This window comes from Chlamydotis macqueenii, chromosome 3 (assembly GCF_036417535.1).
Source record: "Chlamydotis macqueenii isolate bChlMac1 chromosome 3, bChlMac1.mat, whole genome shotgun sequence".
Classification (NCBI taxonomy): Eukaryota; Metazoa; Chordata; class Aves; order Otidiformes; family Otididae; genus Chlamydotis; species Chlamydotis macqueenii.
Window position 1 is genome coordinate 95,933,618 of NC_141558.1, and position 27,960 is coordinate 95,961,577.

The following is a 27,960-nucleotide window of genomic DNA, read 5'->3' on the forward strand; positions in this document are numbered from 1 at the left end:
GATAGTCTCTGGCTGTGTGAGAAGACATGCGAGAGTGGCATGCTGTCTTCCCCCCAGTATTCTCCACAGGAACTGGGAGAGCTCTGGAGATTAAAGGAACTGTGTGGAGATCCTTGTAGGTGTGAGGAAAGATGATGGACTTGCCTTGGAAAACAGGGTAGCATATAATGATGATGGAAAAATGTACATTTGGCTTCATTCTTGGAACAATAAGGAATATTAAGGTATCCTCTAATGTTGGGTTTCAACTAAAGTATAACTATTTGCACATACCTTTTGATAATTACAAGTGGACTGATACTATTCATTTTCTATGATAGGGTTGATCTGACAAACCAAAATGTTTAAGATAAAAAAAAAAAAATTCCTTTTTATATAAAGTCAAACACCTACTTGTAATTAATAAATGCACATAAGAATGCCAACTAGCCTGTCTTTTGTAAATTACAGTACTACTGATTTAGCTCAGTATAGAGCCGTAGCAGGATCCAGGGGAGAGCTGTGCTCAGCACCAAGGCATCTGGTAAGTCTTGCTGCAGCAGGTTCTGTGCCGTCCCAGGGGTCGCCCGCATCTGTGCAGGGGCTGGGACAGCTAGGCGTTAGGGTTTCTGTTCAGTTTGTTTATACCATTGTCATTTTAGATAAAAACAATATCAAAGTTTGCTTATACCAAATCTTGAAGTACTGAAACTTGGCCTGATTAGGAGGGATTTCTGATAGCTCAATGAGTTGTTATTAGATACGAACCTGAGGGCACACAAGTGAAAGTAAAGTAAGATTGAGAAAGAGCACACTAAAGAATGTAAAATAAATAGCAATGCCTTGCAGTATGCCGAGAACTTATTTATACTGTGGTATGTCGACACTGTAGGGTAGAATAAAAGTCTGTCAGATTTTGACCTTAAATAGTCTAAGGCTGTGTAGATACTTCTACAGTTACCGCTGTTTTATTTTTGTTTGCTTTAAGGTCTTTGGAAGTAGGTGAAAACAAAACAGCAAGTAGCCTCTTTCAGTGCAGCACTAATTTTGTCCTATTATAAGCAAAGAGATCACAACTAAATCATGTACTCTGTTCAGTAAAACAAATTCTCACTGTTGCAAGGGGAAGGTCGTATAAAATCTTGGCAAAAGTGACTTTGAGTTTTATTCAATTGAAGCATTGAAGCACTTTTTGGTATCTTTCAAGTAAGATAATTCAGCCAGAAGTAAATGCGTTCATGGAGGCTGATCAAGTGGAGGAGCTGAAAGCACGGTTGTATAGCATTCACGTTCCCGCACCCGTGTTCAGGCACAGGCTGTCCATAGCGTCTGGGGGAATTCCATAACTCTTCTGCAGTTCCGGTGTTGGCTTTTCCTTCAGTCCATGAAGGGAGTCTCTTCTCACCACCGTACTAACACAGAGTCTCCGTTTTCTATTGAGTAAAACTGCAAAGGCTTTAAGTCATTGTCTAGTTCAACTTCTTTTCCCTCCAGCTGGAATAAGAAAGGAAAAAAAACCTGATCAGACTTAAACTGAAATCTGCTCATCTAAACCAAATACAGATCAGGCAGTTGCAGTCAGGGAAGATCTGTCATATTACAGGAATGAAATTAGGTCCTAAATTACAGCATGAAGACTGCCCTATGTAAGTGAAATGAATTTTGTTAGGTAGTATTTTAGAACATGCTATTGACCTTTAGCAGCATGCAGTATTTTATTGGTGAATTACCCATTTGTAACTCACTTTAGAACTTTCGTAGGACAGTTTCAATTCTGAACCAGGAATTTTAAGTAAGCGATACAGCAATCCTTTGACCCTCTGAATAGTCATAGAATCTGTCAAGGGGAAAGAAAGAAAAGTTATTTAGAAAAATGCTGCTAGCACTGAGCTGTTGCAAAGTACTGGTGTTTCAACTATACTTGCTTCTAGCAACAGTGAAAGGCTGTATTGCTGCTTCAGTTCTAACACTGCAATAATATCTTTTGTACCTGAACCCGTAATTGCTAATATCAAAGTGAAAATGGTTTAATCTCTGGGGGCTAGGACAGGATATGCTACTACGGTTGAAGCGCTTTGATCCCATATACCAAATTCAAGTGTTACGACTTCATAATTTCCCTTTTTTGAGTTTGTATTTAGTACGTGCTGAACCAAGTGACCTTTGGGACACATACCAGTCAGGTTCTGACTACGTGCACCTGGCAACTGTTCCTTGAAGTTTTTATTTCCAGGAATTGGCTTTCCCAGCACAAATAAATGAGCGTCACTGTGGAACTAGTGCATTCTTAGGAATGGTTTTGCATTAATTAGTGCCAAACAAATTACCAGTGGCGTTGCAGAGTGATTATGAAGTCAGTTACATGAAGGGATATTTTTTGTAATGGATCCTGAATGAGTAAATGTAGTTTGTTCCAGAGGTGATACCTTTGTTTGCAATAGATACACTCAGTATTTTGGTTGAACCTTCACTTCTTTTGAAGCTTTATCTAAAGGCACAGCAATAGTGAGTTATTCCTGTAATACCACACAGTGTACTTAGACAAATATTTTTCTATCAAACATTTTTGTAAAAGCTGTATCTATCTGATTTTATGCAACTTGTGATAATAAATGTGATTTTTATTTTAGACTAAAGCTTGAGTAAGTCTTTTCTCTCAGAATCCGTTCTGACAGATCTTTCCAAAACATCTGTTTGATTTAGAATAAAGTCTATTCATTCGAGTCTCACTACAGGCATTAAAACTTCAAAAGACAAATTTGATACAGGTCAGAATTACATTTCTAAATTAACATATTAGATACTAGAAACCTCCGTATCTAGAACTGCAGACTACATAGCTGGCTTTTACAACTTCATATTCTTGTTGTTTTGTTGAAGGCATCCACCAGATTTCACACCAGTTAATTAGCCTTTGATTGCCTCAGACACATTAGTCACGCAACCATGAAGTCATATGACAAGCACCAACTTTCAATCTTCAAGCTGGACTGAAAGTCAGTATAAAGGTCAGAAAAATAATTACTTTTTCAAACAATTTCTACCTTTGTCATTTCCTTATGTGACAAAGTCTTCAGGGGAGAATCATCAGGAGCTGCCAAAGCTAGAGGCAGCTGCCGTTCTTTAATACAGTTATTTGAAAGGGAGCTATAAATCAACTGCTTCAACCAGAGCCAAGCTTCTTACCTGGCAGCTTCTTCTCTACTGGCTTCTGTTCAGGTTTCTCAGGACATTTAATTGTCAAAGCTTAAGGAAGAACAGTGAGACATTAGTGAAAGAATGTTGAGCCCTGTTCTGTGAGGAGCACAGAGTATTTCTACTCTGTTTTTATTACAAATTGTTTCCACTAGCTCAGCTTGATCTCAAAAAAAATAGTTTGTAGCCTCTGAGCAGCTAAGATAGCTTTTTGTCATTCTCTGAAAAGTTAAAAGTAATTTTATTAAAATATTCAAGTTTTTATTTGTCTTTGGTAAGTTAGGAAAAATATTTTAAAAGAAGTGACTCCCTAATACTTTACTCCTTTTCCCCCAAACCCATGTTTTTAGCCTCAAAATGCTTAATTTCTAGTTAACTTTTTAAAATAACCTGCAGTAGGATGGAAACTGCCTACTCAGTTTAAAGCAGGTTTTTAACCCTGAGTATCTCATAAGCACCATACAAGCACATTTGAAGGAAGTTATTAGCTTAATTCTTTTACAGAGCTTAAAAGACTCATCCTAAAAAAAAAAAAATGTTTTGATTACGTCTGGCCAACTAGACTCCTTGCTCTTGTTAGTTTTCCACCTAAATGCATTAGAATGTAAAGCCTTAAAATACTGGTTTCCCCATGGAGTAAAAAAGGTTCAGTTCCATCAACTGGGAAACAAAGCTAAGTGAATTTGTGAGTCTGGGATGTAACCTTGGCTGGTTTTGGCTGGGATAGAGTTAATTTTCTTCATAGTAGCCAGCATGGGGCTGTGTTTTGGATTTGTGCTGGAAACAGCACTGATAACACAGGGCTGGTGTAGTTACTGCTGAGCAGTGTTGACGCTGGCCTCAAGGCCTCTTCTGCCTCTCACCCCACCCCACCAGCGAGTGGGCTGGGGGTGCACAAGAAGCTGAGAGGGGGCACAGCTGGGACAGCTGACCAAAGGGATATTCCATACCATATGGTGTCATGCTCAGCATATAAAGCTGCGGGAAGAAGGGGTGGACATTCAGAGCGATGGTGTTTGTCTTCGCAAGTAACCGTTACACTCCAGTAGCCCCGCTTTCCTGGAGATGGCTGAACACCTTCCTGCTGCTGGGAAGTAGTGAATGAATTCCTTGCTTTGCTTTGCTTGCATACACAGCTTTTGCTTTACTTATTAAACTGTCATTATCTCAACCCATGAGTGTTCTCACTTTTTTTACCTTTCCGCTTTCTCTCCCCATCCCACCAGTGCTGAGTGTGCGAGCAGCTGTGTGGGGCTTGGCTTAGTTGCTGGCTGGGGTTAACCCACAACAAACCTAGTTTAAATACATAGACAGTCCCAAATACCAAAGCTGCATGTATTTTTCTTGACGGTCCTAAAGTTAAGAAACTATTAAAAAAAAAAAAGTAATCAGAAAACAGTGCAGCTATTGAGGTTAAAATTGCCATTCACAGTGTGAGAATGGAGTATTGATTAACTCTGTTCTCCATTAAGTCTTAATTAAGCAAACCATTCAGCTTGGCTTGAGTGGGGAAAGGAGACTGAGTATACAGAAGCAGGTATCTAGTCAAACTCATGGATACAGATTGGAGAAGCTGAAACCCTGATGTCTCAAAGGCGTTTGAACCTTTTATTCTCCATATGCACCCAGGAAACAAAGCTTGTAAAATATTTTAAATTAAGAACAATTTTGACCATTTCTGGTGTCTTACTCAGAAGCTGATTCTTCAGAGTTAAAGGCTGTTGTGCCTTCAGTTCTCCTTCTTCAGGTGCACCGTATTCTGTGTGAAGGAAAGCGCACATAGACATGAACCCTTCAAAGAATAAGACTCAAGAGTATCCCAAAAGCACCGTGGTGTTGGACCGGGCATGAGCCTGCTGCCTTGGTTCCCCTCAGCAGTTAGGACACTGAGAACAGAGCGGTGGGTTCCTGCAATGCTCACTGCTGCAGGCACAAGCCCTGATCAACTGCTAGAGCAGCACAGGCACATGGGATGGGGGTGGAGCAGGTGACAGGCACATGGAGGTGCTGCTTAACATTCCCACTTTAAAAAAGCCCCTGGTGGAGACAGCCACCAGTAGAGTTTTGGGGCAGATGCTCACAGGTGTCATCACTGAGGCAGTGAGCCCAAACTCCTGAAGCAGCAGTGCCCGGAAGGGTGCAGTACTCTGCAGCTGCTCCACAGAAGCAAAAGCAACGTGCACGCCGGCCCGCCACCGAGTGGGCTTTCCTAAGGCAGCAGGAGCTCGTGGAAGAGCAGCCAGGGGAAGGGAAGCAAACTGAAGAGAGACTGAACTAGTGCTACCACCACGCCAGAAGTGAGAAAATGCTAATTGTAGTGTACTTGTACTTACTAAGACAAAGTGATGGGTATCTGGGATGGGCAGCAAGAAATTCTTCACTTGGTTTGTTTTTGTCTGGGTCCCAACTTCCACCAGCTGCTAACCAGTCATTTCCAAATATTTTGCGATAATCAAGCTCTGCTCCCTTTCTTTCAGCAGGAAGGATCTATACTGACACAGGAATGGTTCATAATATAATTACAAACTTTCCAGAGAAGCAAATTTAAGTAACGACACTGACTCCGTGCTCTTACTTAGGTGTGCAGCATGTTTTAATGCTACCATGAATCTTACAAACCCTGCCTCCGTGTACTGACGGATCCATATGTGAATGTCTAAGCAAAGATACATACGATGATGCAAGGATGTTTTTTTGTAGCTATGGAAGAGATGCTGCTTCTGCTCTCTTTTTTAAGATAAACATTTGCTGAAAGTTTGATTTGGTTTAGATAATGCTATTTTCTTATTACAGAAGACAAACTCTTGTGTTACAGTCACGGAATCAGATTTAATTATGCTGTTTTTTTCTGGGCAGTGTTTGGTTTTTGTTAACAGTCCTGCAACTTCAACACGACTTGGGCATTTGAACAAAGCCACCAATCCTCCACCTTGTCCCAGTGCCCACTGAGTTAGCAGCATTCACAAACAGGGCTGGATCTTGTAGCCTTACTGGGTGCCCCACTGACTAGGCGATGGAATAGTCGGCACGTTACTTTTCCTGCACCCAAACAAACAGTAATCTTAAAAGAAACTGAAAACAATTCCTCAGGCAATGATTTAATATTTTTCCCCAGACTCCTGCAATTTGTTGAAGTAATCATGTACCTCAGACTTGTTCAAAACCTCCAGTTGACTTATCTTGGCAATAATTAGCTGTCTCAGGGTATCTGGGTTCTTCTCTGTGTCCATTAAAGGGTTATTGTGACACTGCAGTGACTGCAAACTTGGCAGTTTATCAAGCTCATTGATAGAGGACCACTAAAATGGAAGGGAACAGTCTTTTGAGAAAACATAAAACATACTTTGTTTCGGAACAATACACAGTAACGTTGACTTTTTCTGTACAATGACCATGAGAGACTATTCTTTTGGTCGGCACAACCAAGTACTTTCATCCTGTTCATTTAGCCAAGGAAAAAAATCGCATTCCATCCAAAACCCAAACCCCACAAGCTAGGAACTACTCAGCATTTCAGATCATTAGAGTTCTGCCACAGGAATTACGACGTAGCAGAAGGATATGACTAGCTATCATAAACATGTTTAACCGAGATGTTAAGAAATGTTTTAAAATTTTTAAATTATGCCTCTGTGTTGATCAAAGTGCTCAGGATCTTACACATACAAAGAGATTTTTTAAAAAGCAAATTGCAGGTTACCCTTAAAGATAAACATATTTACAAAATGTGAATCTATCCCGGTCTAACCTACCTGTGATATTTTATTGTCGTTTATTGCAAGGCGTTTTAGTGAAGGGAACATTTTAGTTTTGCATCCTAGGAAAAAGAGTAAATTTACAAGACAATAGTGAAAACTTTAAATAAACAGAATTATAAAGCTATAAATAAATGACTTTCTTTACATACCAAATCCAGCATCAGGAAAGTGTATAGAAGATAATCCAGTGTTTCTAAGTATTAGCTGTTCTAATCTGAAATTTAATAGATACAATCATTACTGTACATGGCACGGGAAGTTTTTTTTAAAGAAATATCTCTTTTTTTTTTTTTATTAAGCAAAGATCTTCTGACATGACGCATAATCACTGACAAATGAACAGCAGCTTCCCAGACAGTACCCAGACTTCAGCAGGGCATTTGGGGAATAAATTTTTCAGAGATTAAGTGCAATAATTTCAAGCTTTCAAAATGGCTCCTGGATTTAAATGGTGTGATTTTCCAAATGATTTTTTAAAAATAGCTTGTGGCTATTTAATATCGTGGCTGCTATTTTGTTGTACAGTGCAAGATAATAATTCTGCAAAACAGGAAAACTATTGTATTAGTCGCACAATTTTCCCATCACTGTAACTGAAGTGCTTTTAAAAGGAAGGAACACACACCCAGTTTCCCTGGGCAGTAACCCCAAAGCAAGCAATCATAGCTGGAGCCTGTAACTACCATAAAGACGCTGCTATTGAGAGTGCAGTAAACCAGGAGGATCATGTAAAGGGTATCACCACAGCCATTCTTTTGAGAAAGTGGAAATACATCAAATGCATTTACCCAACGCAGTATGGGAAGTATACTGTTTGTTTTGGGGTTTTTTTTTTATTTTTATTTTGAAGCATGTCTCTTTCAATGTCTTTAAGCTACCCCAAAAAAGCACTGACACTTCCGAAAGAGAGTGCCTGTGCAGAGGACGTGCCACACACTTCTACCAGTAGAGTAACAACAGTAACCTTCCCCATAATTAATAATCTAGAGCAGATAACGGAGATGGGGAAGAATTATCACCACACTTTTTTACCTCCCTCCAGCCCCTCTTCGTTTTGCTTTCTTTACAAAGGACAAATAAGTAGGCAGCCCAGGTGTAAACTGCTCATGGGAAGTGCCCATCACCAAGGACCGTTAGCGTGTCAGCCCTAGGAGTGACACCTTCCAACAGACTGCCCAACCTCTTTCTGCATGCTCAACCGACCCCAGGATGGCTGTGCAGCTGCTGATGAACCTGCATTACACTGTCACGGTCAGAAAACTTCCCAGGAAGACGCTTCCATAACCCCTTTGCTTTGCCACTCCACACAAACTCTACAGTCCTGTCATCTTGGATATAACCCTGCACATACTAATACATAAAAAAACTTAGTAATGTGATAAATCACTTAGGCTTCATGAGTATATAATAAAAATCTAATAACATACAACTTAAGAATGTCACTGTACAACAAAAAATAAGATTACATTAAAATAGCTCAATTAAATAATTGAATTACTCTGCTCAAGAGGGCAAAATGCCTCTATTTCAAGATTCCATTAACCTTCCATGCAACATCGATACCATTATATTTTGACAAAGACTACGGAGATGAATATGCAGGACAAGGAATTTCTAGGAAATTTGTTTAACAGCTACCTGGGGAGATGAGCTATTAGATGCAGCTGATTTCCATCCAGTAACTGATTGTCTGAAAGATCTAGCAACTTCAGGGTCTGCAGGACATTATCAGGCCTGCCACATTGGAAAAAAAACATAAGCAAAACAAAGTTATTTGTTAATGAAAACATTAGTTTTCTAAGTATATAACTGCATGCAAATAATTGTGTACATTCATAAAAGTTCTGAAGTACATCATGTGAAGTTTGTATTATTTATTTTACAATTATGTCATGGTGATGTAAACACGACAGGAGTGTAACTGTATCTGCTATGTAACTTTGCAGTACATCAGTCACAAACAATTGACTTACATTACTCACCTTTCCAAAACTGAAATGTTATTAGAAGTAAGGTACAATTCTTCAAGTGCTGGCCATCCTGGAGCACAAAGAAGAACCTAAGAGCAAAACTTCATTTAATATAACAAAAGCTGGGAAAAACTATTTCAGAAATTATGCTTCATGCAGGTTTCCTCAGAACATGTTCAGAACGAGCCATAGCTCTCAAAACCAGAGAAATAAGTATTACAGATTGCCTAACCCTCCCTTTTTTCCAGCTGGCTCTTTCCTCTGTCTGGATCTACCAGCACAGATGACATCAAAGGGGTTCTACACGGTCACAGGACTTACTGTTCCAGGCTGGAGGCGAGCAGCGACCCTACCTCAGATTGTGTGACCTGGAAACTCAGTTTATTTTATTCAATAGGGTTGGAGCGATCAGATTTTCCCTATGATGAGGCAAGGGAATGGCTGTATATACTGGACTGCTAACGGTTCTGGAACTTCTGCACATCTCAGCAGGTCTGACAGACTTTTAAAATGTCTTCATTTATCAAAGCTTGAAGGCTTCTCTGTCGTGAGACTGTGCCAGCACATGAAGCCACTAAAAACCAAGAACTGCATTAAGTCAGCACATATCCTGAAGTTTTCAAGTACTCTAAAGAAAACAAATCAGTTCAAAAAGGGTACAAATTGAACAAAGATGCATTTGTTTTACATCTTATGTCCTGAAAGTACATTAAAAATATAATTTTGCTTTATAAGGATTTAGTTTTTGCAAACATCTACAGCAGATAACATAACTTTTAAAAATTAACACTTATTACAAAGCAATAGAAATTGCTGTCATAAAACCTAGTTTTGTATGCAATTATGACAGTGTCAAAAACTTTGCAGTTTTCACAAATGGAGTTCCATAAGCACTGGAACTGACTGGCTTTCTAAAGATTTCTGCCTGTGAGTCACAAATATTTTTTTTTGCTCAGGTTTTTCTTCTGTGTATTCTCCAGAGTCAAATTAAGTGTGAGCTCATCCTGCTACTCCTCCCTTGGTTAGGAAACTCAGAGGGGCTCTTTCCTCCATCTGCATTCCTATTTTCTTGGAACTTGCAGGTAACAAACTATTTTAAAGCCTCCACCTCTTTTAAAAATTAGTTTGGAACTGGCTAGCAGATTCAAAGTTTTTGAGATGCAAGAACACAGACATACACATGCACAGCTTAACTGCCTGAGGCTTGTTTTTACAGGAGGTCACAAAGGTTACAAAGCAGTGAAGTTCAGAGATCTGGACAATCAAATTTAGTTTGTTATGTATACAACTAACTGATTCTCCTAGAAATGCTCACTCTCCTAGACACCAAAAAGCCTCCTTTCACCTCTGTTACAACTGTATGAAGTTATACAGCTGCATGAATGTGTAACTATCTCATTACATACACAATATAAAATATTAACACTGAGATCTCTTCAAGTGATGGCATATAATTTGAGGCTCAACTGCTTCACACCCAAAAAAGTGAAACATCATCCTGCTGCCATATCTGCAACACACGTAAGGTTATAAACTCAGAGGTAACAACTTCTGCTCCAGAGCAAGAGTAGGAAGCACGAATATTTGCAATAGTGTTTCTCTGTCAACAGGACAGATCAAAATACTTTATCTGCTAGTCATAAGGAAGTGTGAAAAGAAACAAAAGTTCACAGATTTGACACTGAATTAACACTCTGGAAAGACTGAGGGAGGGGTCGGGGGAGGTTATCTTGTTCCCTGTCTCATTCTCTTGCTAGTTTTATAAATAAATGAATAGTTTTCCCCAAGTCAAGTCTGTTTTGCCTGTGACGGTAACTTTGATTTCTCCCTGTCCTTATCTCAAACCTCAAGCCGTTTTTCTTATATCATCTCCCCCTGTTCTCTCGGAGGGTGGGGGGAGTGAGAGAGAGACTGCGTAGTCTGGTCCCGATCAGGCCTGAACTACAACAAGCACATAATTAAACTGATGTTAAAAGATGCCGATATCAAAATTTTCAAATGAGTTCTTAATACTGTTAGATAAATCATGAAACAAAAAAAATTTCACAAATATTAATTAAATACAGATATATAGTCTGCAGCTCAGGAAGTCCCAGAATTCCAGATTACTTTATAACGAGCTCTTACCGTATGCTTGCCCTTTGCCTAGAATTTTTCCCAACTACCTGCTACCTGCCAGTGTCAAAAACATGATCCTGCACCTCTGCTCTAACCCAGATTTTTCTTTTACCCTGTATAACAGTAGATTATTTTATAAATATAAGATCTTAGTTTGAATACATAATGACAAATATAACATTATGATCTAAATGCTGAATAAGAAAAAGTGGGTTTGGAGCCATAAATGTGAATTCATTACTCTCAAATGCATCAATTCAATTTCTAAGTAAATGGTGTCGGATGGTAAGATATTTTACAGAACACCTTTCCCCCTTGAAGGTTATATGTTATGTTTTGACCAATCAATCAACAATTATATAATAATTTACTGGTTTTTACTCTTTTACTGATATATTAATAGAAATCTCAGATGTATTTAGATATATGCATATAATATGCTAATGAAAGTACTTTTTGGAAAACTGACACTCAAGGCATGTAAAGGTGGAGCTATGTATAACTGCATAACAGTTAAGCACGTCCCTCTACTGTAAAAAATATATCAAAATAGAGGAATAAATTAAAAAAAAAAACAACAAACCTCACAAGTCTTCTCTTCTTGAAACTATCCCCATGCCATATATTCTTATACATGGCAACAAGTTATTTTGAAATGCTGTTCACCATTAAATTATTTTATTTTTAATTAAAACATTTGGACGTGAGGAAAAACTTTTTCTCCCAAAGAGTGGTAAGGCACTGGAACGGCCTGCCCAGGGAGGTGGTGGAGTCGCCGTCCCTGGCAGTGTTCAAGAGGCGGCTTGATGAGGAGCTACAAGATACGGTTTAGTAGCTGTGGCAGCAATGGTAGTGGGAAGACGGTTGGACTAGATGATCTTATAGGTCCCATCCAACCATGTGATTCTATGATTTCTAGGATTTTTAGACTTTGCTTATATTCCCATTGACAATCACTGTATTTCTCTTCTGCCTGATCATACTCACTGTAAATTTCTATTAAAAAGGTTGACTTTTCAAAGGAACTCCCCATATGCTTAAGCAGTAACGTTTTCAAGTGGTTTGTTCACAGAGTATTAACGTCAGGCAGCTCCCTTTACTTTTTCCCTTTTGTTTGGCTGTGCTGGAACACCCCTGTTAAGCATAGGCTTATGTCTCCCCACTTATAAGGGAATGAATCAAACAAATTTCAAAAATGCCTTTACCACCTCTGATGAATCATCAGCTACAGCAGAGTTTCCTCAGGGGGTCGATATTGGGCCCAGCCCCGTTTAGCATCCTTGACTTGGTAATTTACAAATGTACATGAAGTTGAACGTTGTTTATTAGACTCCTTTGCCACTATAACTTCTTACATTATGTAGGAACTACCTTAGCTACTATGTAATTAATACAGTTACACCACAGCACCTTTGCTAAGGATGATCACATTTCAGTAGAATAATATAGTACATAAATGCTTATTGTGCTTTCCTTGCCTCAAAAACCTAACAATATAAATAACAACAAACCCAGGAAAGGTTATTACCTCTCTCCATGTTATTTCAGTTTGATTAAGTGCCAGGATCCTCAATCTTGGAAGTACACTGGATATAGAAGTTGATGTAGATGGAAATTTCATTTTGTTTTCACTGTGTAAAAAGAGTAACTATTAGCATAATGAATAACTACATTTATTCAAGTCATTAATTTGGAATTATGTATTAAAGACAAAAATAATTTACACAAAAATTTTAAAAACACACTGGGAAGGTGTCACATATTTTAAAATGTTATAAAATATCCTTCTAGCTATATTCAAATGTACTCTTTCCTAATTTACTTTCCAATTTTATGAATGCATATTTATTTATCTGTGGCCTCCTTCCCCCTTTTTCCTCCCCTAAGTTTTGAATACAAAAAGAATTATTTTCATTAATGTTACATGAAACAAAGTCAGATTTGGGGCTTAAACTGCTTAGAGTTGCTTGAAAATAAAGCACCTACTATCCAGGCCCCAGTAAAACAAAAGGACGTAAAATCCACTCTCAGTAGTAAAATATCACTATAAAATAGTTAAAGGATTCTCAAATCTGCAGTCTTCAAATTAGTTTTCATTACTCACCCTCAAGCAAAAGTTTTTATTTCTTTCTTAAGGCCTGATCTACCTGCATATTACAATAAAAATCTCTCAGTGTGGTTACACTGACATGCTTATGGGTTACTCTTGTAGAGCTGGTGGATGGCTAATCACTTTTATTCTTCTTCCAACATTCCTTGCACAAAAATTTCAGTAGCAGTACCTGCTAATGTCCTTCTTTTTTAAAGTAACTAGAAGGTCAAACCAATAAAGAACAAATTCAGACTATTTAAGTTTGAAGTCATAAGCATCAGATTCCAGCATCCATCCCGTTTTGCTTTCCAATTTTATAACAAAAAAACATTTTATCTGAAAACCCTTCAGTCTAGACTAACCTTCTCAACAATGAAAAACTGAAAAAAAATTATTCTAGGTGAATTAAAATAAATTCTTTGTACTCTTACGCATGCTGATAATAATAAATCATGACAACATATGCACTAGGCAAAGTCAGATTTACAAACAGCACCCAGGTTGCAAACAGCTTTTCAGTGCTTAATATTGAGGAAAATGGAACACCTACAACTATTTAAAAAATACATTTTTGTCACATTAACTATAACAGCAAATACAAAAACTGAGGTATCTTTTTTATTAAATTAACTTGGTATTTATTTCAGTTTAGCTTGCATCACTTTCCATTGGTTTAGCTACATTATGTGCAAGTACAACGAAGGCTTTGGAAGCTGCTAATCTCAACACAGATCTCCAAGACACAAAACCAGTCGTATTTTGGGTTTCTGCCTTTAGTCCTATTGCCCTGCTGCTATCTTCAATGACTAGTACCACCTGCAAAAGAGCTGAACAACTCTGCTTAAAGAGTCAACAGTCAAGGTGTTAATCTTGACAATAAAACAAATTTCCCAAAGTTGCAGCTATAAAATTAACTTCTCAATATTAGTGGTTTAAGCTGCTACCTATTTACAAACTTTAATCCACTGTATTAGTTCACACCAGGAAATTTTTATGGCATGTGCCAATGTATAGATGTGTACTAGAAATGCTCTTTACTTTGAAATAATTTCGTGAACTCTCTCTTGTTATGATGGAATTGCAGCTTTATTGTACAACATCCTCCCTCCTTTTCCAATGTCATCACTGTAGTTGAGATTTTCCTCTAGGCCTGTCACCATGATCCACAGTTCTTATCAGCATCATTTCAGGACAGGAATAGACTGGGTCTTGGGATACTTAAAGCTTCCTTAAAGCATTATGGATATCTTAGTTTCGTGTCAAGACACTGTTGGTAAAGCATCATTCTTAAACAAAAGTGGGCTCCTAAATAAAGACTTGCATAGGCAGTCAGAATCTATCAACAATAATAAAAAGCAGAGATAAAGTCTTAAGACACTTGGAATGAATTTATAAGAAAATGTATTTAATTTACAGTTTTTCTATGTAGAAAAAAAATTCTAAGCTCATGAAAAAACCCAGACAGGTTTGTCAACCCAGAAGGCAGACAGATAGCTACTGCTAAACCTAACTAAAAAAAGCTAAGCCAGATTTTTCAGTGATAAGGATGTGTTACTAGTGCTTTCATATGCAGGCTGCAAACTCCTGCTGCAGTGCCAACTCGAGGTCTCCTTGGCTTCTTCTAAGGGGCTCACGGGCCAATGGAGTCCCCACACCCTGCCAGTGCCATGCAGACCCTACGCACAAATATCCAGAGTCCGACCTGCAAATTTGGCTGCATCTGCTGTGAAGTTCATCTCCTTGCTGCACACATGCAATGTGGATGCATACACATTAAGTCAGTTCTGCCTTGGGGCAAACTAAGCTTTAAAATTAAGAGAATTAATTGTCTTAGCTGTCATAGAAGTGTATAAAGGCATCTTATGATGCTATAAACCTAAGCTTCTATACTCCCTGTTTCCTCATTTCTATAAAAGTACTCTGAGTAATTTTTTAACCTTCAGTCTAACTGCTTAAAAGAGTCTACAGCACCCTGTAAAAATCTATAATGCATTTAAATCTAGTCTCCTTAGCAAACAAGCCAATTTGCTTAAAAATAATTAAATCTGTTATGTCAAACACACTACCAAATGCCTAAATTCCTGTAAATGTTTAATGGCTGAAATCTGTATTCTATTTTTTCAGAGAACTGTGATTTTTCTAATTTACAAAACACTAGTCAACATCCATCTGTCCCAAACACTTATCCAGAATTTAGTTTTACACAGATGCTAAACTCCTAGAGTTCTAGTCTTTCCTTGAAAAGGGATGTCTGAAAAATACAGCACACACGAGTTGTTTCAGGACAAGATTAAAAAAAAAAAAGTTTTTAAAAACTTAGCTCCTGTTAAAATGAGTACTGAGGCATCCAGTTACCTTTAGAAAGCCAACCTCATATCTAAAAGAGTATCTTCTTTTGTGTCCCTACCCCAAAGGAACATAAACCCAAATATGAATATTTATACCTGATATTAAGTGTTTCCAGATTTTGAAATTGAGAAGCAATAGATGTTACTGTGTCCCAAGATGATATCAGATTTTTTGATAGATTTATATGCCTGATATCTGAAATTTCACATTAAGGAAAATAAACTTATCTCAAATCTGAACTTCCTTTTTCAGAAATTAGAATTAGGGTTTGTTTTTTACTCAAACAGAAATAGATTATACTTGTTTGGGCTAAGATATACTACTGCTCAGTTAAAGCAAATTTTATTTTGATTTGTGTTACAGAAATAACTCATAGTTTTATAAAAGAGCTTGACTTTACAAATCCTAAAATGGATTAATTTCTGTACTGACAGGAAGTCTTACCAGTCCTTATAAATGAAGAAATAATACCTGCTTTGTATTTCTGTAACATGACTACAACACACAGTATTTATTATATATAATATATATGTATATAATGTATATAATACATTATTTATTATATATCGGAAACCTCTGGTGCCTATAGAACATATCAGTTGTATTTTTATGGGCTTATCTATTCTAGAGTTATATTTTTTAAAAACTGCATTGCTGGAGCCTTCTGAAATTGCAGTCCCAGTAGCAACATATGACGATATTTCTATTTTTATCAACAATTTGCATTCCCTCTCAAAAATTGTAGGTATTTACTTTTTAACTCTGTAAACATTGCACTAAGCTTCTAGATATAAACTGTAGTTTTAAACATTTTTAAAATAAAAGGATACAAATATATCATTCATTGAAGTGAACACTCAAAATATTAAAATATGTACTTTATTTGTTGTAGAATGCAATATAGCAAAAAAGGATACTAGCACACGTTCTGCCGATTTCCTCTTTCTGACCAGCATGGCTCACTGCACACTCACGCACCGAGACTTCTACCAGTTGGTTCAGTTGGCTGAATGAGAAAGAACATTCTGTTAAGTAACCTTCAAATAGAAATAGGCATGTTATATAAATATCTGGTTGTAACAACTAATAATATCCTTTTCATACATATCAACTCCCTTAGAATTAGCAATGTGCAGATTGCTACATTGCACTTTCTTACCCAAAAAAAGACACATCATCTCTATTTTTTGACTTTATGCTGCTACTACAAAACAGTTCTCATTGAACCACAACCCCCACCCAACCATCATCCAACTGAAAACCAGTGATGAAACAGACAAAAGATAGCTATGCAAACTGGAATTTAATTAGATGTTCCAAGTTAAATAGCTTTCTTGTAACACTATTTGCAAGAGGTTCTAAGTTATTTGAGCATTTTTTGTGTCACTTACAAGAAAAGACAAAAAAAAAAAGTATTTTCAACTGCTTAGTATGTCCTGGGAGACAAAGGGAAAATAGTTGTGGAATATCAGCTCAGGAGACTGCCACCTACTGAACTGATACCTCTCTACTGCTGGAGGTCACGGAAACTGCAATCGATTACACATGATTAAGTTTCTTTCTTTCTTACCCTTCCAGATAAATGAACATGACATGAGTTCTTCACTAGCAGTACAGTGACTTTCTGCCTCCCCTCTCTTAGTTACAAAGCCATTACTGATATTAGTAAACAAAGATGATACAATACTGTACAATATTAAGAAAATATTAAAATACATCTATTTAAAAAGGACCATGCGTGTGTATAATGATTGCAAAAATCACGGTAATTTATCTCACTCATTCCTCCCCAGATGTCATCACCTCCTATTTTGTGAAATCAAAATGAGGATTGTGAGCACTCAAACCTGACATAATCCCAGTTTCTATCTGTAAAACAGGTAAATTAAGAAATCTTCCTATTGTGGCTTCATATCTCTTCCATCATAGTGCAGTTTGGCCTACTTTTAGAGATATGACAATACTATATGCAAGGCAACCAGCTTCCGTTCTTTACTGAACTACTACTACTGGACTAATCAATTGCCAAGACTGCATCTTAGATACACTTGCCTTTGTTGTTCTGCAACAGAATCCATGCCAACAAATTCCACAGTCTTCTTTCCAAATACTAATGTATCCTCTGTCCCATGTGCAGCATCTTGCTCATCATTCAGTCCGTATCGATTCTTTACTGCAGTAAGAAAATCTACTCCAAAATTTGCCTTGTTTGGCCGGATGAACGATCCTCCTCTAGGATGCCTAGAACAGAGCAGCCAGGAAAAGGTGAAATATGAAAAGGTATCCTAAGAACGACTCATCTCAAAAGTACTCATTATTACTTTTTAAAAATACTGGGAGCTAAAGCAGTCAAAGGGCAATTCTACAGGAGAATTTTAGACATCACTGTTCCCACCCAGTGGGACCAAGTAAGACTTGCAAAGTATCTTTGACAGTATGTGACCCAACAAGTTCACATTGTGAGATGCCACAAGAACTGAAGCACCAGATCTCCAAATGCACTTACACATCAAAATTACAATGTCAGTGCCATTATTAGAAATAACTGCTCTGTTGTTTCCAAGCTCATAACAAACTCAGTTTTTCCAGAAAATTAAGTTTTTGCCTATGGATAGAAACAAAGTTACCTAAATCATACAGTAAGTGTGTCTGGGGTGTTACTACAGCCTAAGGCCCATAGGAATACTCAGAATAGTCATTGCCTCATTATATTTGACTTGAATAATTCACTCATGATTTTAAGAGAATGCAGCCTTGTCCTTCCATCCACACAAAATGACACAAGATGTAAATTGTACCACTTGGAACGCTTATACAAACCGAAACTTTTAAAGATTCTGATACTAACTCTTGGTAACAATTTTGAAACTGAAGATTCAACAGAATTATCAGCTAATGTATGTTCTACACAGTCCTATGAAGTTTCTTAGTTTTCCTGGAGCACTGAAAAAACTTTATCGCCGGATGATTTCTTGCCATGCAATTGCTTTGAAAATTCTATCAAAGTCAGCAAGGAAACACAGTATCTAGGAAGAACTGGCCAAGACAAGTTGTAGGAATAGTATCACAGAGCAGATGGAGGATCTGACAGGAGGATCAGCCAGAAAACAGGAGGAAGAAAATTGGTAGTTACGATTACCTGTCTGCAAGCTGTGAAGAGTATAGACTTCAGCTGGAAAGTATCCAAGAGGAAGAAATCACTTATGTAAATAAAACTCCTCTTTTCAAAACAGCATGTAAATGTCAAGTGACTAATGAGCAAACCATAATATAAACCACCAATGCTACAGAGTTCAAAATTCTCTCAAAAAAAAAAAGTAGCTAGACACCCTGAATACTACGGTCCTATTACAAGTAAATGGAATAGCTTGGGCACCACATATTCACATTTTTATTAAAAAATCAGTACTGCAAATTGCTCATGCCTTTTTAATTCATTAACATTTCTAATACTTATTTAAGCACTCTCATATCCTAGAGAAGGATCTGGGTAGAAACTAGATATTATTTACTTTTAAAATATTTTCAGTCTAGTTTTGTAGTGACTAAGTTTAGAGCACAATGAACACAAAATAAGTAAAAAGGCATACTCTTAGAAAATTTAAATCCAGTGTGCACTTTCATGTTTGATAAGTATTTTCAGTTCTCTACATTTTTAATCCAGTAACCTTCTCTTAAGTCTTTTCTTCTATTTCTTTGAAGATTTTCATAGCTTGCAAATGTTTGGCTAGTTTAAATGTTAAACTTCCTCAAGTATAAAAACTATGTGACCCTTTCTTAACACCACTTCTTAAAACAGTAAATTACACTTTCACCATCTTAACTATCACATTTCCTACCTGTGAAGTATATTACTTTTGCATTTAAGTCAAACAACTTCATTGATAGTAGACAGTGCAGGATTCTAGTTGGGGCTCTGGAAAGAGAACTGGTACTCTTCTCACCCTAGGTCCTGTTGTATGCTTATTGTGACATCTCCTGTCCTTTTTTTCCATCACCTTGATTCTCCATTTTGTCATCACCATCCCTCTGCACTCAACAGTTCTGCTACTTTTCTTCCTCTGCTCTCCCCAACCCTCTCACCAGAGCTAAACTAGACCCCCACATCTGTATCCCTCCTGTCACGCCACTTATCCCTGACGTAACCAAGCCATTTGGGTGTCCCCACTGCCATACCCATACCTAAGCCCACTTCTGTCCTCTCAGGTCACCATTTCTATTGGCATCTTTGCAGGAGCCAGTTCTATCCCTAAGAAAAAAAATGCAAAGGCAACTAGCTACCTTGGCCTTTACCATTCGAAGCTACAGGAAAAGTATGGGGTGTTTATTTCTCAAGAATCTTCTTTATTTTTTTAATCATAGCAAGATCATAGGATTTCTCCCTCTTGTTCCTATCACTTCCAAGCACTATGCATGCTATCATATATACTAAAATCCATTCCACAGCCTAAGTTTCTTTTTCAGTTCCATTCTATTAATCTGATCTACTTTTTCAAGAACTGTCACAGAGAAGGACAGAAAAGGAGACTGCGATAGGAACCTATTTTCAGGCAAAATGATTGTGTGTTCAAGGAGAGAGGTCACTTACCTGTAATGCTTTTTCCCTAAAATACACCACCTGTATTAACTTTCACACTAGAGAATACGAACTGTTCAACCCATGTGTAGATATCAAACAACTAATGTACAGCTCCTGGACTCATGAAAAAGCAAAGCTATTAGCAATCAGTCTCCATAACTGGGAACTAAACAGATAAATCCTCGTCCAAAGAGCCATCCAGCATGCATAACATGAGATGGGAGAACGTGCAGACTACTGATCAACCTGACTTAAGCTGAACACTCAGAAGTCTGAGAACAAGGATTTTGCTCCCACATGTGTATAAGGTCCTGCAACCCAATTTCCTTAAGCAGAAAATCTGGAACATGCCCAAGTGGGGCTCTGACAACCAGCTGGCTCTGGTTGATACTGACACTTCTTACTGACTTTTAAAATAGAGAGGTTGACCCCAATCTCAGAAGTCAGTTTGTAAGACACTTCCTATTCACGATTCAGTAGCCTGAAGCAATACAGCCTATCTGCTAGCGTGCCCACCGCCCTTGAAAGATACTCACTAAAATTTAGATCAGCTATCAGCTTCCACTGGTTAACCATTTCCCTGAATAAAGAGGAAATCTGGCAACATTCTTCTTTGCTAATGTAAAAGAAAGTGGCTCAGCATTACAGGTACGTGATGGCTCTTCACATGCTAGAGAAATGTCACACACCTACACTTCTCAGTACCTGAAGAACAATGCAGTAGTAGATAAACTCTGTTCTCCCAGCAGTCACACACTTGAGCTGTCTGACTGCAGAAGTAAACTTCTGAGCCAAGGAGGGAGATCTCAGCTTTATCAACTTAGTAAAGGTGGATGGAAGGGCTTCTTTGCCCAGTACCGGCTGCTTGCCATGATTATCTCAAGGCAATTACCATAATGACTGGGAGACACAAAATACAAAGCTCATAAGGTGTCATAAAATACAGCCAGTTGAATCCATGCGCATCTTTTCTAGATAAGCTATGAAGAGATCTCTTCCTTTTAGGGGAAGGTGCTCAACAGACCACACTTCTTTTAAAAAGAATCTACACACTGCAGTAAAGAAAACTTTTCGAATTTTAGAACAGCCTGTGGCAGCTGTGGCATCAAACACCACTTCTAAGTGACACCTAATACTAATCTGCTATGGTGTATCGAATTCCTGACTGCACAGCAGAAGCTTTGCCAACATCAGCAAGTACTCGAAGTCCTTGCAAGTTTCCCTGAGTCAAACAGACATGAAAGGTGAGTCTGAGCTTTCACAAAACAAGGAAGGACAGACAGACATCTGCAGTTACAGATGCTATCTTAAGGTTCTGCTTGTACACAGGACACGCTTGAATAGTGGTTAGGGACAACAGTGTTTAGCTAGGGGTGAACCTGTTCCTTTAAATTATGGCTTAAAGTACTCTAAATGTGTCAAACAGCAGAATGCTACTCCCACCGTGTGAGGTAAGCAGAGAAGTATATGATCTACTGCTGGGGAATCCACACATCTTCCCCAGCAAAATGGCAAGGACAAAAACAGTTGCTAAAATAACAATGCCTATGTAAACTCTATGTGTGAACGGAACACCCAAAACCGACTGAGAGGAGGGCTAAGGAAGAAGATGACCCTTCTGCGAGATTAAATGTGGGGGAGGACTCCACTTGACAAGAAGCATAACAGAAGCATGAACTGTGGGGAGAAAGAAGAGGGTACCAGAGCAGCAGTCAGAACCTGGTTTGATGCCTATCAGAAGTCAGCCCACCAGCAGCACATCTCTGCCTAGGCCAGGCAGAGCTGCCTCCTGGTCAGATGCCGAGGTGTGCCGGCACCCAGCAAGGACAGACATCCTTGTCAGGGATGCTCCCTTGCTGGGGAGCAACACCTCACATCTCAGTGTGCACCTCACATCTCAGTGTGCACGTGTGACCTTGGGGGTGCTTTCTACCAGCACGCACATTAACAGACTGCAGGACGCAGCACAGGGCACAGAAGCTGGAGCACCCAGGTCTCCCACCAGAGGTGTGTGCAGCTCAATCACTCGCATTCCCAGGGGAGGTGTGTGTGCTTGTAACCCCCATCTCCCAGAGGAGCACATGCACAGAACTGTGTGCATGGGTCTGTGAGACAAGAACTTATCTGAAAACATACTCATGTTTCAAAAGTTGTATATATACCTTAACACTATTTTAAGGCTTGATTACTCCTTATTTCTCTTGAAGGACTGTAGAATACAGCTTATTTTAATTACATGATACACTATTGCAACTGACAGCTAAAATTACAACAGCTTCCTCAGTTATTAGGAAACAAGACGTTATTATCAGGGAAAAAAAAAAAAAAACCTCACAAAAATGCCACTAGAGTATGAATTGTCATTTACAGCTAACCCAGAGTTGATGAACACGCTCATAATGTCAACATATTTTGAAGTACAGCTGTTTTGCTCTTTGGTTCTCATATTCTTAAGAAGTTTAATTAGCCCCACATAATATATCACCCAGACAAATGTACTGCCATGAAACATAAAAGTTTAGGTCATATTTCCAAAAAACTTACTACAAAGACCACATATAGCTGTAAGCAGACCTACTGATTTACCCAAATAACGACTACAAAGAAGATCCTCTGGTAATGAGAATTTCATATTAAGTTTTATTTTCCTTTTACGATCTCATTTCAAAATGTGACTCAAAGATTTATTTTTTTAAAAAGCATTCTTTTCAAAATTGTCTTATAAATAACCTTAAAATGACCTTTCATTAAATTTGTTACAGTATGAACTACTCTACCAGCAGCTTCTGCTTATCAGAATTCGGGGAGTGAGCAAAGTAGGCTTGTAAGCAAAGGATACTACTGATAAGGTTTGAGGAAAAAGATACATAGAAATTGTATTTATTTTTATATATGTAAACACATTATATAAAGAAATACTTCCCGCTTTCTCAAGTGGTAGTAGTAAAGAGGTGTCATTGTAGGTTGTGGGTTTTGTTTTTTTTTTTTTAGCATCTTTCCGATAAAATAAGGTAACCATTTTTACTTCAGTTTGCCTACATCTTCACAATTGGTACACGAGCTGCAAACCACTCTGCAAACAGAAAGTTGTGTCTGTGAGTCATGGCTGACTGCTAGAACTATTATTTATTTTCTCAGACTCCAGAAGGACTATCTCTGATTGGAACAAAGCAGAGTACAAAGAACAGGTATGGCAAGAACAACATGTTTAAAGATCACTACATTTAAATTTGTTCTGGGTATATGCAGCTTTACTCAAAAAGTTGATTCTTACAAGAACTGAGATCACTACCTCATCTCCTGGGAGCACGCTAACGGTTGCTAAAGAAGTACTTTACATGAATGTAAAGCACTCAAATTTCTGAAAAACATCCACCACATGTTAAATTGCTGCTTCTGTCCAGAGAAACTCTGAATGCCCAGCCAATTACTTGTATTATTTCTCCTAGAGCAGAATACAACTACCTTCAACTTGGAAACTGCTTCAATTATATTAAAAGTATTTAAGAAGCAACTTTTGCTATTATATTGATTCAAAAGATATGGTTGCTCTAATGCCACAATTTCCAATTCTTTAGCTAGGAAAAATCCAGCAATGCTGAATTTTTTTCTTGCATTAAGTGTGCTTATCCCCCTTAAGTCTTGCTTTATTATTATTAGATAGAAAGGGAAATAATATTCAGTCCTCAAAGGTGTAGGGTTGTTTTTTTTCTTTATTTCTCTAAAGAATGGATTCTGCTTTATCATCTCATTTTCTGATAATGAGGTCTCCAGTGTTTCCACCTTACACAAATACAGAAGTTCAGAACATACAGACTAAGAATTCCAATTTGCTCTACTGAACATCATCTACCCCTTTCCTGTTTATGCCTGTTTGGCTACAGGTAAGAGATAGAAATCTCTGAAAGGATTTCGATATAGCTACTTTTTAATTTTGAATTATTTAATAGATAAAATTCTTCTGTTGATTAAGTCTGAGAGCAAACAGCTCTACTTCCTGGCTTCAGAACAACTTTGATCTCAACCGATAATTAACAAGCCCTGAACTGTTGTCAGGTCTCAACACAAATACAGCAGCCTCCTTTGCTATCTCAGGGAGTTCCACTTGTTTCTAGAAGACCTTTTGGCAAATACAAAACTAGACCTACTTTCCCCACAATACATAAATAATAATTTTAATATTTTTTTTCCTTCTGTGTGACATTTTACAGCAACAGTTCTAAGTCCCTTCCACATAATTTTCCTATATTCGGACAGGAGAAAGTGACAAGACTCATCTACTTACAGAAATGGAAGTGATCGCAGTTTTCACAAGCTGAAAACATATGCTCAAAGGTTAGCAAACGCATGCACTGTTACTACATGCTTTTAATTATTCTTCCGGAGGAAATTCTCATAACAAGTTGTCTTTGCTGGAACATCCTTGCGAGTACAACAAAGTACGTGTACAAATATGCCACCTCTGGCTCTGGAAAAATCTTTGACCCATGCCTAGCCAAAGCTAGTGAGACTCCGGAAAGGTGTCACCGTGTACTTTTCTTATTGTTTCACACTTCTCCAGTCATCTGCTATTAGCCAATGTCAGAGACCAGAATCTAAGCAACACAAATCTTTGGACTGACTTCATCCAGCTAATCAGATAACTTTCACTTACATGCAAGTTCAAATAAAAGATTATTTGCTTATCCCCTCTTTAATGGCTTTAACTCTTTCAAGATAATTAACAGGAGGAATTAATTTCAGAGAAAAGTCTTGTTACATTTTCCAACAAGCCAAAGCAAAAACATCCAAAAGCAAGACGACAGACAACTTCTAAATTATTTTCTTGGCTTGTCACTTTCTTTCATATTTTCAAAAGCCTTCTATTGATTCTGAGTGCTCACTATCATAGGATTTGATTTATACTAGATTCATTTTTCACTTGAATGAGCACTTGAACAGTCAGGAACAAACCATAATCAAACCACCGTTTTACAGTTATTGCCAGCCTTGAAAAGTAGGAGGTGGAAAAAGACCCAGAAATCTCTCCAGTTCACGTAATTAACGTAAGACTGGCTGTGATCCAGTGGTCAAAACAAACATCCATGTAGTGCCACATCCTTTCTCCAAAAGCTGCTAATAGAAAATGTTTGGGAAAAACACAACAATGGGGCAAATATTTTAATGATACAGCCACAAAATATTCTCTCATCCTTCACCACTTCAATGCTCAGGAACTGAGGTAGCAGCCCTTAGTATTTAAGAGTCATTTAGGACTTTCCTTCTATGCATTTGTCTTGTAAGTTTTTTAACTCACAAACTTTTAGCTGCTGCAGTGTCCTCTGACATGGATATCAACAGCTTGCTGCTGTTAGCACCAACCCTAGAGTCCTATATTCCCTGATTTCAAACATGTTAAGTGCTTGAGTCTTTATGTAATGCATGTATATACTTAAAAAATCCCCCACAGGTACACCATGTTTTGCATGTATTAAATGCAAGTGAACACACTTAACAGTCCCTCAGTGATGCAAATATAATCCAAATAATTATCAGGATTTTGATATTTTCCCTTAGCAAGATACATGCAAGTCATCTTAAATTCAAATCTAAACTGCATTTGAGACAGCTAATATGGACCAATATTTCACTTCAGAATTACCTCAGGAAGGTAAGTAGGGCATACTGTTTTCCTTACTAAAGTAGAAGGTCTAAACATACTAAAGGTAATACTAATAACATCCAAAAGTCACATTTTATTACATACCTCAGAAAATATGACTTGTATTTTTGACATATTTACCATATTCTAATCCCTGTAACTAGATTAATAACAATGTACTAGCCTTTATGGCATAGCTAGTCACAGCATTTAGATTTATTATCTTTTTAATATCTGCCTATTGATATCAAAAGGGTTTGCCTTAAAAATTGCAAAGGGGCATTTTCCCATGACCAATTTGTCAATATGCATGATATACCAAGGCTGAATCAACTCACCTGCACTTAAAATACTGTTTTCCTTCATGGGTACCATCATGCTTTCCTCTCTTAGGATCATCCCATTCCACACCAAGCCAAATTCCTGAAAAATATGGTAGATACATTTTAAAATTTATGGCACTGTAGCCATAGAAATCACGGTTAGAAGGAACCTGTGAAGTTCATCTAGCCTAAACTCTTATCTCAAAGCAGGAGATTGTGATCAGCACTAAAACAGGTCAGCCAGGTAAGTCTTTATCTAGCCAGATCTCGAAAATCTCCAAGGAGAGAAAGATTCCAACTTATCTGGGCAGCCTATTCCAGTGCTGCATTACTGCTGTAGAGAAGATTTTCTGCTGTCCAACTTGACCTTTTCCAGCCACAGTTTGTGGCCATTGTCCCTTATTACATAATATAATACTAGTAAAAAGAATTTGGCTCCGTCATCTTTGTAACTGTCTGTCAAACAGCTGCAGGCAGCTATTAGATGCCCCTTAATCTTCTCTTTACCACGCTAATCAAACCCAGATCTCTCAACCTCCTTTTCACAACACATGTATGTGGTCCATGCCCTTGACCACCTCAGCAGCCCTCCACTGGATCCTCTTGACTTTATCTACATCCCTCTTGAACTGGGATGGTCCCAAACTAGATACATTTTTCCAAGTGCAACCTTCTTAAGAACCCCTGCCCTGAGAGGGGATTAACAGCTTCCTTGGATTTACTGGTCACATTCATCATCCTAAGGTAACCCAGTACAACACATCTTGCTTGCGATGAGAGCTCACTGCTGGCTCATATTCAGGACAGTATCAACCTTAACTCCCAAGTCCTTTACAATAGGCCCCATGGGCTGCTGGTGCTTCCCGGTCTGTACTGATACATGAGTTTATTTCACGCTACGTGTGGAAATTGATCCTTCTTGGAACTCTTAAGTCCAAACCTAAAGTTCATAAATGTTGCTCTGGACTGCAATTCTACCTTTTGTCCTATACGCCCGTTGAGGGTGAACACCTTCCAGCAAGCTGGGATGAGTCTTATTTGTCCCCGTGAATTTGAATACGTTATCAAAGGAGTGCCTAGTCTGTTGATCTGCTGCTGCTGCCTGTCCTCTCCTTCTCAGACTAAGCAGCACGGAGATCTGGCAAAAGACTGTTCATGAAAACTAATCGGAAGAGGAATGCACTAAGACCTTTCTGTTGTAAGAAAAAACATAACCAGTTTCAACGGAAAATACTTCTTACACTCCTTTTGACAACGCTGACTTTAAAAAAACCCAACAACTTTATCTAGATTATAAGTTGACATATCTACGCAAGAAGAACTTGTAAATTGCCACATTCTACTTGACAATATTTTTTTTTTGTAATTTATAAGAACGTAATTAGCGTTTTGAAGACAACCATTAAACGTAAAGGTGATTTGCTATCGTGACGCTTACCTGCCGTAGGAGGAACGCCGCCAACGTAGCGCACGGTTGCGTACTCCGTGCCGCACAAGACCCTTCGGCCCAGCGCATCGGCAGGCACCCGGGCAGCCATCGCGGGCAGCCCGCAGCCCGAGCTGCCCGCGGACCTGCGGGGACAGAAGCAGCACTCCTCACGCACACAGGCCGCTGCTCCCACCAGCCCCCTCCCCGCCTCGAGCCGCTTTTCCGGCTCTCAGGCCCCAGGCCGCGAACCGCCCTCCGCACCTCCGTCACGGCGCGGCCGGCGAGGGGCCGGGCCGCCGCCCCGTTACCGCCCCAGGCTCGGGCGGGCAGGCACAGCTGTTCGAGTGAAGCCACCGCTGCTTGGCTGGGCGCGAAGCGGCCGCAAGCGGAAGGCAGGTAACGCTCCGGGCAGGAAGAGCAGCCCCTGGCCGGGCCCGCACACCGGCTCCCCCGCTTCGCGCCCGGGGGCGAACCGCCGGCACTAACGGCTCCGGGTACGGCCGGCCCCACCGGCTCCACTTCCGTCC

At 38.7% G+C, this 27,960-nt stretch overlaps 2 protein-coding genes across 5 annotated transcripts in view; one reads left to right on the forward strand and one right to left on the reverse strand.

Annotated features, from left to right (window-relative positions):
- B3GALNT2 (beta-1,3-N-acetylgalactosaminyltransferase 2) overlaps positions 1–24,734 on the forward strand; it is a 51,010-nt gene extending 26,276 nt beyond the window's left edge. For 3 of the 4 annotated variants that reach the window (XM_086743237.1, XM_086743238.1, XM_086743239.1), the window contains exon 12: positions 1–2,615. In XM_086743237.1, coding sequence (XP_086599363.1) covers positions 1–135 — 135 coding nt within the window. In that variant the 3' untranslated portion in view covers positions 136–2,615. Of the gene's footprint in view, positions 2,616–24,251 lie in introns of those variants that run through there. The other variant, XM_086743240.1, reaches the window with a different exon arrangement.
- Positions 1,110–27,932, reverse strand: TBCE (tubulin folding cofactor E). The gene is made up of 17 exons (XM_086743236.1): positions 27,695–27,932; positions 27,443–27,576; positions 26,020–26,104; positions 17,514–17,702; positions 16,379–16,467; positions 15,557–15,656; positions 12,549–12,651; positions 8,915–8,991; positions 8,571–8,666; positions 7,082–7,146; positions 6,927–6,991; positions 6,321–6,473; positions 5,508–5,661; positions 4,865–4,933; positions 3,166–3,225; positions 1,725–1,816; positions 1,110–1,473 (listed from the first exon to the last, which is right to left on the reverse strand). The coding sequence occupies exons 2-17, from the start codon at positions 27,540–27,542 to the stop codon at positions 1,381–1,383; spliced, it is 1,590 nt and encodes a 529-aa protein (XP_086599362.1). The 5' UTR covers positions 27,543–27,576; positions 27,695–27,932; the 3' UTR covers positions 1,110–1,380.
- Between the last annotated feature and the right edge of the window lie 28 nt (positions 27,933–27,960).